This window comes from Electrophorus electricus, chromosome 10 (assembly GCF_041902795.1).
Source record: "Electrophorus electricus isolate QZ-2024a chromosome 10, ASM4190279v1, whole genome shotgun sequence".
NCBI classification, from domain to species: Eukaryota; Metazoa; Chordata; class Actinopteri; order Gymnotiformes; family Gymnotidae; genus Electrophorus; species Electrophorus electricus.
In genome coordinates, this window is record NC_137506.1 from 23,621,425 (window position 1) to 23,632,612 (window position 11,188).

At 39.2% G+C, this 11,188-nt stretch overlaps 2 protein-coding genes across 2 annotated transcripts; both read right to left on the reverse strand.

The window, feature by feature from the left end:
• Positions 1 to 622: 622 nt before the first annotated feature.
• Positions 623 to 2,161, reverse strand: LOC145659519 (antimicrobial peptide NK-lysin-like). The gene is made up of 5 exons (XM_081722359.1): positions 2,011 to 2,161; positions 1,616 to 1,680; positions 1,230 to 1,367; positions 890 to 1,052; positions 623 to 797 (listed from the first exon to the last, which is right to left on the reverse strand). The coding sequence occupies exons 1-4, from the start codon at positions 2,051 to 2,053 to the stop codon at positions 894 to 896; spliced, it is 405 nt and encodes a 134-aa protein (XP_081578485.1). The 5' UTR covers positions 2,054 to 2,161; the 3' UTR covers positions 623 to 797; positions 890 to 893.
• Positions 2,162 to 4,938: 2,777 nt separating this feature from the next.
• LOC145659520 (antimicrobial peptide NK-lysin-like) lies at positions 4,939 to 6,631 on the reverse strand. The gene is made up of 4 exons (XM_081722360.1): positions 6,529 to 6,631; positions 6,147 to 6,211; positions 5,488 to 5,625; positions 4,939 to 5,210 (listed from the first exon to the last, which is right to left on the reverse strand). The coding sequence occupies exons 2-4, from the start codon at positions 6,201 to 6,203 to the stop codon at positions 5,052 to 5,054; spliced, it is 354 nt and encodes a 117-aa protein (XP_081578486.1). The 5' UTR covers positions 6,204 to 6,211; positions 6,529 to 6,631; the 3' UTR covers positions 4,939 to 5,051.
• Positions 6,632 to 11,188: the final 4,557 nt, after the last annotated feature.

An 11,188-nucleotide genomic window follows, 5' to 3' on the forward strand; every position in this document is an offset into this window, starting at 1 on the left:
TATCAGCCTCACCTGATCATGTTTGTTCCTCCTCAGGGCCCCGAGGCACACACGGATACAGAGAAGTGCATACAGTTTTTCTTTACACATAAAACTATATATGTAAAAAAGCAGAACAATTTACAGATTAGCATATTTTCAAGAATGTAGTCACTACAGTTCTTTTTTTTTTCCAGAAAAAAAAATTGGCTTATCATCAAAACAAAAACAGCATGTTCAGACACTAAGCAGTATTAGTAGACTACATAGACAAAAACTGCAATGAAAGATCATACATGGTCAAAGCAATAATGGCAGATAGAGTAGAACAAAAAAACAAACCGTTGTGGGTTCCAGCATAGAATTTTCGAGCAACAGATAAAAGCACCCTGAGACCAAAACTAGTAAACTGGTTTCTCCCAATTTGCTCACAGCACATCTTATACCTATGTCAAAATAAAATGTGCTTAAAGGACAAGTTTCTATAGAAAAGAATTCTCCTCGTAGGAAACACTAACAACCTATAATATTTGAACACAATGAAAAGGAAATTTAAAGGAGTACCAGGATGAATATTTATAAACTAGTCTATGGCACACACAGTTAAAAAAAGGAAGAAAGTTTGAGGCACAGACAACCACACTTAATGCTAAATCCGTTTATTAGAGCAAAACCACTGGCTTTGTTATTATTACATAATGCAAATATTTCTAGTTTAAAGATTTGTTTGTTTTTGCATGTAGTTGTGCACTCTTTTGGAGCCTCAAAGCCAGATTTGTGGAAAAGTTTGGATGAATTCCATGAATTCCAGTTTTAATCTGTAATATATGAAGAAAATTTTAAATGAGTAACTGGTTGAATATTTATAAACTGGTTTATGTCACATTTTTGTTAAAAAATTTTTTTGTACCTTATTAGCAGATGCCAATATTAGCACAGGCAATTGCTGGATTATCGGTGGTAGAAAGTTCCTCAGTTAAAACATCCATGTATTTGGAGACCAGTGGCTTACACAGAAACTTCAGGAAGCCAATTTGATCACAGACTGTATTCAGTGCCATTTTAATGGCACCCTGTTATAAAGTGAAAATTACACAAGCAAATTTTCATGAATCAGGAAGCTGATTTGATCACAGACTTGATTGAGTCCAATTTTAATATTGTCCTGTGGTGAAGTAAAAATGGTATGAGCATATTGCCATGATATGGCCTACTTTGTAGTTCTATCTAGAGTGATTGGTAACACTCACCATATTTGTTTCCGTGCCAAGCTGTCTTTTGAGTGTTTTTATGATCCATTTACATGCCCAGCAAGCTCCTGGAAGCTTTACCTCGGGTGTCAGCAAGTCCGTCTGATCGAGGGAACCACGAGAACTGACCAAAATGTCCTAAACAATAAGACAACAGCTATCACCACTAATAATAAGTTACATAAGGCAGCTCCATTTGTATTTTCCAACAGAAACTGAATTCATGTGGAGGCCTCTGTGGCCCAGAGTGTGCTTAACTTGCATAGAATATATTGTACTGAAACATAGTTCATCTTATGGGAATATTGATTCATTGACAGTCATGCTGTCTATAATAAACAATCTGGGATAAAGGGAGGGGTAGATTAAGGTAATAAGACACACACCAAATTCTCATTGAGGTCGTCATCGGCAAAGTCAGCTTTCAGATATTCCAGGTGCATCGCCCAGGCTGAGGAGCAAAGAAAGGTAAACACAACAGGTAAAGTGTGGTGGGTTACAAAGCTGCTTCTCCCGTGCAGGACTGGGGTTCAGTCCTTTTCTGGGCAAGTGCTCTTTGCTATACCATTATGAATTCATCAGCAAGACACCTAACACTACACCTGCCTACCTATGTAACACAATTGTAGGTCTTTCTAAATATGCCAAATGCATCAAAAATGTAAGATTAAACACATTTTAGCACTAATCATTTCTAAAGTCATATGATGTTCTTGATTTTCTTTAGTAAAATGTTCAGATAACCACAGCTTACAACAGGTGCGATTAATGCAGGTCTTACCTGAGCTCATGAGTATAAGAGCAATGAAGATGTTTTGAAGCATACTGGCTGACAGAAATGAAAAAGATCTGTGAATTCTTGAGCGGTCACTAAAATTATCTTCTTTACCATCTCTTGATCATCTTAAATAGCCCTCTCAACCTCTTCATCTGCATATGCCTCAATTCACACAAGAAGTGGGTTTGTCTGCTTTGAAACACCTCTACCACTAGTAATTGTCTTGAGCTCCAATGTTGTGGATTATAATCACATATCTATATGTGTATGTGTAGATGTGTAAAATTTGACAAGAAAGATCACCACCATCACAGTACAGAGCAGCATGCACAGTATTCACAGGCCCAGGTAGATTAACTGTGAGCAAGTGCCGTCAGTTAATGTCAACAAGCTAAAGTTAGTACGTTCCATTAGCACTATAACATTATTAAATCTTTACCTGCATATACTCCACACTAATATGTCAAGTATCTGCAATTTAGGAAAGCTACTATGACATTTGTGGTTAAATTTCATACAAGTGAATTACAGAATTACAGAATATGACTATGATTTATTTACATTTACATTTACATTTACGACATTTAGCAGACGCTCTTATCCAGAGCGACTTACAAAGTGATTTGTCATTTACTCATAGAATATATCCTAGTACAGTACAGTAGGTTAGAATTAAACATACCAATGAACTAGAATACTGTAGAATACAGGGATGAATGCTGATACCTAGAAGTGCAAAATACATAAGGTCTGTCTTAAACAATGATAAATGCTATAAACAATAAGTGCTAGAGTTTGTTAAACAACATAAACAATACCCTACAATAAGTACTAATTTAGTCAGTCAATAAGGCAGCAGTGTCAGTTGTTCTTTAAATATTCTGCAAATAGACGGGTCTTCAGTCTGCGTTTGAAGACTGCAAGGGACTCTGCTGTCCGGACAGCAAGTGGGAAATCGTTCCACCATCTTGGAGCCAGGACAGAAAATAGTCTCGATGCTTGTCGTCCATGAGACCTGAAGCATGGTATGAAGCTGAGCCGTACTTGAGGTTTGAAGTACTCGAGGTACGGATCGGGCTTTGACCACTGACCTCATGTATGAAGGGGCTGGTCCACTTTTGGTTTTGTAGGCAAACATCAAGGTTTTAAATCTGATGCATGCAGCTACAGGGAGCCAATGAAGGGAGCGCAGCAGTGGAGTAACGTGTGAACATGACACGTAACCTAGCTGACATTGGCCGGCACAATTCAAATATGACCTAGCCAAAATATATTGCTCAAACTGATACACATGAAAAGTATGTAGAAATACGCAGAACTGTTTTATTATGTGCATCAGTTCATAAATGCAGCCTGAGCTGAAGTAAGTAGATTTGGCATGTTTGTCTTCTGCAGATAGCACCACCTTCTTTTCTGCCGGGCATGACAGACTTGAAATAACACGAAGTGTCCTCATCAGTGCACTAGTTATTTCAGCAAACTTAGAGCAGCATCTGGGTTCTATTACGTATACTGGAATATGTTGTTTTGGCAGTGTGAACGTACTAACCAATCAGTCATACTACAAAATAGCAAAGTATAGTAAGGAAGTACTCAATTTTGAACCAGATGATAGTCTTACCACAGATATAAGTCCTTTGAAACATAGTCATTGTTCCGAACTATGACATTGTTCTGAACCCTTTTTCAGATTTCTCCTGCACACAGAAAATGCTCTCCCGCTAGGCCTAGCAAAGAGAATGCTTAACCCTTACACCCTGCACAGAAAAGGCTTGCCCCTTACGTTGTGCAAAGAAAATGCTCGTCCCCTATGCCTTGCACCAACTTCCAATGGGCAATTCTAACCATTTTCAAAGTCTAATCCAGCACCAAAGGAAAGTAAAGCACTCCTGTCAGAATCAATGAAGCTGGTAAAGTTTTTTATCATCACAATATCATCCTTTCATATTTAAGGCCATTTTCACACTTGCACCATTTTGAGCTTTGAGACCTGGTTTCTTTTGCATATGAGATCATTTCTACTGTCAGCAAACCTCAAGGCTTTCAATTTACAGTAACAATCTTCATGGGTAAAAACACAAAAAACAATGTATATCTAAAGCAAAATCTGTATGAATGAGTTTAAAACCATTTTGATATTTTATGTCAGTAGATCAAAAGCAAAACTGGCAACCAGTAAAAGTGTATAACTCAAGATCAAAGACAATAAAGAAGGAATATTCTTGCAGTTCCGCCAACATTTTTATGTCAATTACGTCATGAATGCCTCCCATCCGCTGCAGGAAAATGTAACAGGCCCAAATAACAGCATCATGAAAAGTGACCATTAAATACCACCCATAATTCAATGTTGCACAGATGTGGCCTGAGTTATAAAGTAGCAAATTATACTGCTACAAATTACTACTAATATTTATCAGTATTTTTTTTTTTACCAATGGCAAGCATTCATATTGTTTAGAGTTTGGTTTGGAATTTTACTGGAATTAGGGTTTTATAAGATTCTGCTCAATGGCTCCTTATCCTGTCTAGAGTAAATGCAAGAACATTGGTTCTTGAAATATCACTTGACAGAAATATTGGCTGCTTTTCATCAGCTCTACAAGCAGTGCAATAAATCTATTGTTTGTGATGTCCAGCATGTGTCCAGCTACACACACACACACACACTCACACACAGTATGCAAATCACACCAACGGCAACTTCCTTCTTGTGTTCCTCTATTGGCAATATGAGCATCTATCTTTGACGTTGTCATTGGGAAGAAAGTTTGAGGCACAGACAACCACACTTAATGCTAAATCCGTTTATTAGAGCAAAACCACTGCCTTTGTTAATATAACATAATGCAAATATTTCTAGCTTAAAGATTCGTTTGTTTTTGCATGCAGTAGTGCACTCTTTTGGAGCTTCAAAGCCAGATTTGTGGAAAGGTTTAGGTGAATTCCGTGAATTCCAGTTTTAACCTGTAATATATGAAGAAAATTTAAAATTAGTAACTGGTTGAATATTTATAAACTATTCTATGTTTTTTTGTACCTTATTAGCAAATGCCAATATTAGCACAGGCAACTGCTGGGGTATCGTGGGTAGAAAGTTCCTCAGTTAAAACATCCATGTATTTGGAAACCAGTGGCTTACACAGAAACCTCAGGAAGCCAATTTGATCACAGACTGCATTCAGTGCCATTTTAATGGCATCCTGTTATAAAGTGAAAATTACACAAGCATATTTTCATGATACGGTTGGCTTTATCCAAAGCAACTTACAATTATGATTGAACACATCTTGAGCAATTGAGGGTTAAGGGTCTTGATAATGGGTCCCAACAGTGGCAGGGCTTGAACGGGCAACTATTTAGAAGTTGAGTTCCAATTAGAAGTTGAGTTCCTTAACCACTGAGCTGCTGGTCAGTGTTACAGAGTTCCCTCAATTTTTAATTTGTAGTTCTAGTGAGAGTGTGATAGTTGACACTCACCGCAGGTGCGTTCGGACCAAGCTGCATTTGAATTGTTTTTATGAGCCATTTACACGCCCAGCAAACCCCTGGAAACTTCACCGCAGGTGTCAGCAAGACCGTCTGATCGAGGGAACCATGAGAACTGATCAAAAAGTCCTAAGAAATAAGATAAGACAACAGCTATCACAACTGAAAATAAGTTACATAAGACAGCTCCATTTGTGTTTTGCAACAGAAACTGTTGGAAATAAATTCAGTATTGGGGCCTCTGTGGCCCTGAGTGTACTTAACTGCATATATTGTACAGAAACATAGTTAATCTTATGTGTATATTGATTAACTGACAATCCCGCTGCCTATAAGAAAGAATCTGGGAAAAGGGAGGGGTGGATGGGGTGATGACAGACACACTTCACAGATAGACATGATCGTTCTTTTCTTTCGATACTTATTTAGCTTTTTATTGTTTATACTGGCGCTATTATAGTGTCCATTGTCGGCCAGAGGAGGACGGGTCCCCCTCTCTGAGGCTTTGTTCCTCTCAGTTTCTTCCTCATGCCATAGGTAGTGTTTCCTTGCCATGTTACATTGGGCGCCGACATGTATAAAACTACTTGTGACAACAGCTGTTGTAAAAAGTGCTATATAAAAAACAATTGACTGTGATTTTGACACACCAAATTCTCATGGAGGTCGTCCTCGGCAAAGTCAGCTTTCAGATATTCCAGGTGCATCGCCCAGGCTGAGGAGCAAAGAAAGGTAAACACAACAGGTAAAGTGTGGTGGGTTACAAAGCTGCTTCTCCCGTGGAGCACTGGGGTTCAGTCTCTCTCTGGTTAAGTGCTCTCTGCTATAGCAATATGAGTCCATAAAGAGGACACCTAACAGTATGGTCGTCTACCTCTGTAACACAATTGTAAGTTGTTTTGGATAAGAGCATCTGCTCTATGCATCAAAACTGTTACATTAAACAGATTTTAGCACTAATAATTTGCCCTAGATTCTGTTTAGTAAAATAAAAGGATAACCAAGAATTGTGAGAGTAATGCAGATCTTAACTGATTTCATGAGTATAAGAGCAATGAGGATGTTTTGAAGCATGTTGGTTGACAGAAATGGAAAAGATCTGTGAATTCTTGAGAGGTCACTAAAATGATCTTTTTCACCATCTGTTGGGCATTTTTAAACAGTTCTCTCGACCTCTTCATCTGCATAAGTCCCACTTCACAGAAGAAGTGGGTTTGTTAACTCAGGAACATGAGCTACAGTGTTGCGGTTTAACATAACACATGTATATGCACATATGTAAATGTGTAAAACTTGACAGGAAACATCACCACCACTAAAACAGAGTAGTATGCACAGTACAGACCCATGTGGATTAACTGTGGTTTTTTTTTGCTTTTGTGCTGATTCACAATGTGAAACGCACTGCAGAACCTGTTAACAGTGCTGTGTTTAAGTACACACTTGCAGCATATAGTGCTGGATTTAGGAAAAGTGTGCGTGCTTTCATTAAAGTCCTAAGGGTGTGGATCAGAATTTTCACTATCTGAGGCATCTGCTGTTAGCTGTGGATCCTGTGCTGTTTTTTCTTTTGAACCAAAAGAGGAGCTCTAGACTAGATCTGGTACAAACAAACATGGAGACAGCTCAGTGCCACATGTATAAATAAATATCAATTCACATAAATTTTACATAAAGCTAGTTTGATAGGAAGTTGCCAATTATTTAATTTTTAAGTTAAATATGTTTTGTTTAGTACAAGAAGAAATCCAAAGTTTGGACTTTCCCTAAAGTATTAGTGGCCTTCTTAAGGCTGTTGCCCTGACTGACATATCACAGAGAATGGTTTACACAGCACACTCACACCACAAACATGACAGGAATATGACTAATCTAGATCTCTGACCCCGCACACATGGACTCCAGTTTAATGGACTTTGGACATGCACTATTTGGACACACCTCAATCATTGAATTAAGGTGTTTCATGCAGTCCCATTGCCACAGGTGTATAAAATCAAGCACCTAGCCCTGCAGTCTACCTTTACAAACATTTGTGAAAGAATGGGTTATTCTAAAGAGCTCCCTGAATTCAAGCATTGTATTGTAATAGGATGCCATCACTGCAACAAAACAGTTTGTGAAGTTTCTTCACTCCTAGATATTCCACGATCAGCTGAGTGGTATTATTAAAAAGCAGTAGCATTTGGGAACCACAGCAACTCAGCTATAGTAGCAGACCACGTGAAGTTACAGAGCAGGGTTGTCAAGTGTGAGGCGCATAGTGTGTAAAAGTCGCCAACGCTGCTTCCAAACCTCCTATGTCACTAACATCACAAAAAGTCTGCACTGGGAGCTCCACAGCATGGGTTTCCATGGACAAGCAGCTGCATACAAGCCTTACATCAACAAGCACAATGCCAAGAGTTGGAAGGAGTGGTGTATAACATGCCACCACTGGACTCCAGAGCAGTGGAAACTTGTCGGTGGAGTGACAAATCACTCTTCCCCATCTGGCAGTCTGATGGAGGAGTCTGGGTTTGGCACGTGTTCTCTGGCCCTTTTCTCTTCCAACATAACTGTGATCCGGTCCATAAAGGCATGGTTGGGTGAGTTTGGTGTGGAGGAACGTGACTGAGCCTCACAGACATTGCAAACCAGGTCCCCCATATTAATGCCTATGGATTTAGGATGGGTGGCCAAAAGCTCCCGTAGGTGTAATGTGTAAGTGCGCCAGGACTCTTATCCATATAGTGCATATACTGTGACAATCCCCCAGTTGTGCTCATCAGGTGAATACTTTAAGACCACAGGAATGCAAGCGTATATAGCTGAACCTCTAAGGTGAAGATCTGAGTGACTAACGCAGGGGAGGTTGAGAGTGATCACACACACGACGAGACAACGCCTCGGATGTGAGCGTGACCAGGGATGCCGTAATCAGAACAGACTGGATAGACTTAATGAATAATAAGTTTAATAATATACTACAAGAGAAGAAACAAACAGAAGGCTAACTAGTAACAGGATGAAGGTGAATACTGGGAGACTTGGAAAACTAAACACTCAGGAATAACTGACAATGAAAAAACCAAGACGAGCAGGGAAGGGAAATAATAAGGAATGGGAATACACAGAATCCGGCTACTTTAACTAGGCAGACAATAACCAAGACAAAAGCACACATAACTGTGCTAAAAGGAAGCCCAGGCAACACTTGTGTATAAGAACATGAGAAAGATGCCTAGACAAAAGAAAAACAACAGAGGAACAGCTGACGAGGATAGAACACAGAAAACCACCAGCGAACAAGAAAAGGGAGAACAACGTATACGGGAATACAGATAGAAAGTAAAACAGACAGGACAACACCTGACAAGGAATGGGAACGGAATAAGACTGGCAAAACTGAACAGGGAGAGGGTAACTTAACCTGGAGGTTATAGATATACGCAGCACTACAACGACCTGCAACCACAAGAAGGAGGAACAAGCTTTAAATAGAAACACTAATGAATGACAAACAAGGAACAGCTGGAGCTGAATGGGAGGAGACAGGGAACCATGGAAACAGATGACAGCAGTAAAATCAGGAAGTGCTTATGTAGCCAGGGAAACGGGGACACTCATTCCATCAAAAATGTGGTTATGTTTTTCTCTAATCTGGATGTAATGCAATGTGCGTAGGTCTAACACTACAAATCACAACACACAATGTGTATTGGTCTGACACTGCAAATTACCATGTACACACTGAGTTGCCAGTTTTTTACACAAACACTCCAACCTTCACACAAACATTCCAGGTCATATGACAGGTGATTGTGGTCTGCAGTATTAATCAGATGTTTGAATATCAGATAGAGTTCAGCTGATACTCTAGATCACAACTAGATACTAGATAGGCATGACATTGTATTTGAATTAAGGGAACAGCCCTTTCCTACATTAGATCTCACTGACCATTATCAGTGTGTAAACATAGATGGTGATTTAGCATATACCAAGTTTAGCTTTGGTTTCCCACAAGGCTCTGTTCTAGAGTCCCTGCTTTTTTATCCATAAACATTGTGCAAGTTTCCACTGGTATGCTGATGACACAAAGTTAAATGTTTCAACCAAACAAAATGATAAATATCAGCTTAATATTACTGAAGAATGTGTAAAGGATATCCGGCACTGGATGTTGGGAAGCTTTCTCTTCTTGACAAAACAGAAGTGCTTTTATTAGGCCCACAGGCCTATTGTTACATTCATGTAATAAACTTTGACGGTCTCTCAGTTACATTATGTGTATCGTTCAAAGATCTTGTTTGAAGCTCATATAAATATTTCTAGGATTGCCTTTTTTCAAATCCTAAACATTGAAAAGATTAAAAATATAATAATATAATGCAGAAAAGCTGTTCCATGTGTCTATCGTTTCTAGATTGGACTGCTTTAATGCTTTACTATCCGGTTGTACCACTAAGTGCACAAACAAGCTCCAGTTAGTTAAAATGCAGCAGCCTGAGTTCTTACTAGAACTAGAAAGTTGCCCCAGTGTCTTAGCAAACTATTGCTCTATGTTGAGCCACCATGTCTGCTTCGAAAAAAGATGCACTCTTTATTAGTACCTAGAATAAGGATATTACCTCAGGGGGCAGAGATTTTCCTGCAAAGCTCCTAAGTTTGTGAAGTTGTGATGCTGTCACTTCACCTTATTTGTCACACAAGTCTGTTGGGAAGCAGTAGGGTGCTGATGTTACAGGGCGCCCCCATGTCTGTGTTATCTTGAGGTTCTGTCCTTTTAGCTGTGCTGCCATAGCTCGCTGGACTCCACCCTTAAATGCCTGTATTTTATATACTGAAGTATTTGAACATGTCTGATAAGTCTTGTCTTCTTTATGCCAAGGTACATCTAGTCCCATTGTCATGCTGCTGCAGAATCTCAACCCATTTCTCCTGCAAATGCACTCAGTCTAACTACACAGTAGATCGAAAGCAAAACTGGCAACCAGTCAATTTGTATAACTCAAGATCAAAGACAATAAGGAAGGAATATTCTTGCAATTCCACCAACATTTTTATGTCAGTTACATCATGAACGCCCCCCATCTGCTTCATGAATATGTAACAGGCCCAAATAACAGCAGCATTATATACGACCCATAATTCAATGTTACACAGATGTGGACTGAATTCTAATGTAGCAAATGATACTGTTATACATTACTATTAATCTTTATCATTATTTTTTTAACAACAACAACAACTCAAAATTTACAAAAAAACATTTCTGACATTCAAAAAAAAGTGCCTTCTATTCATGGAGTTTCTTAATCTGTTGACAATCATCTTTTTGTACAGCAGCAACCACAGCCTCCCAGTCACTGTTCAGAGAGTGTACTGTTTTCCTTCACCGTAAATCTCCAGTTTAAGAAGGGCCCACAATTTCTCAATAGGGTTTAGGTCGGGTGAAGAATGGAGCCATGTCATTGTTCATTCATCTTTAAGGCCTTTACTGGCCAGCCAGGCAGTGGAGTACTTTGATGCATGCAATGCATGCACTATCCTGCACAAAAATCTTGGTCTTCTTGGAAGAGGCAGACTTTTTCCTGCACCACTGCTTGATGAAAGTGTCTTCTAAAAACTGGCAGTAAGTGGGAGTTGATTTTGAGTCCATCTTCAAAGGTCTAAGCCCATAGCAGTACCCCACCTCCACCTTGATGGC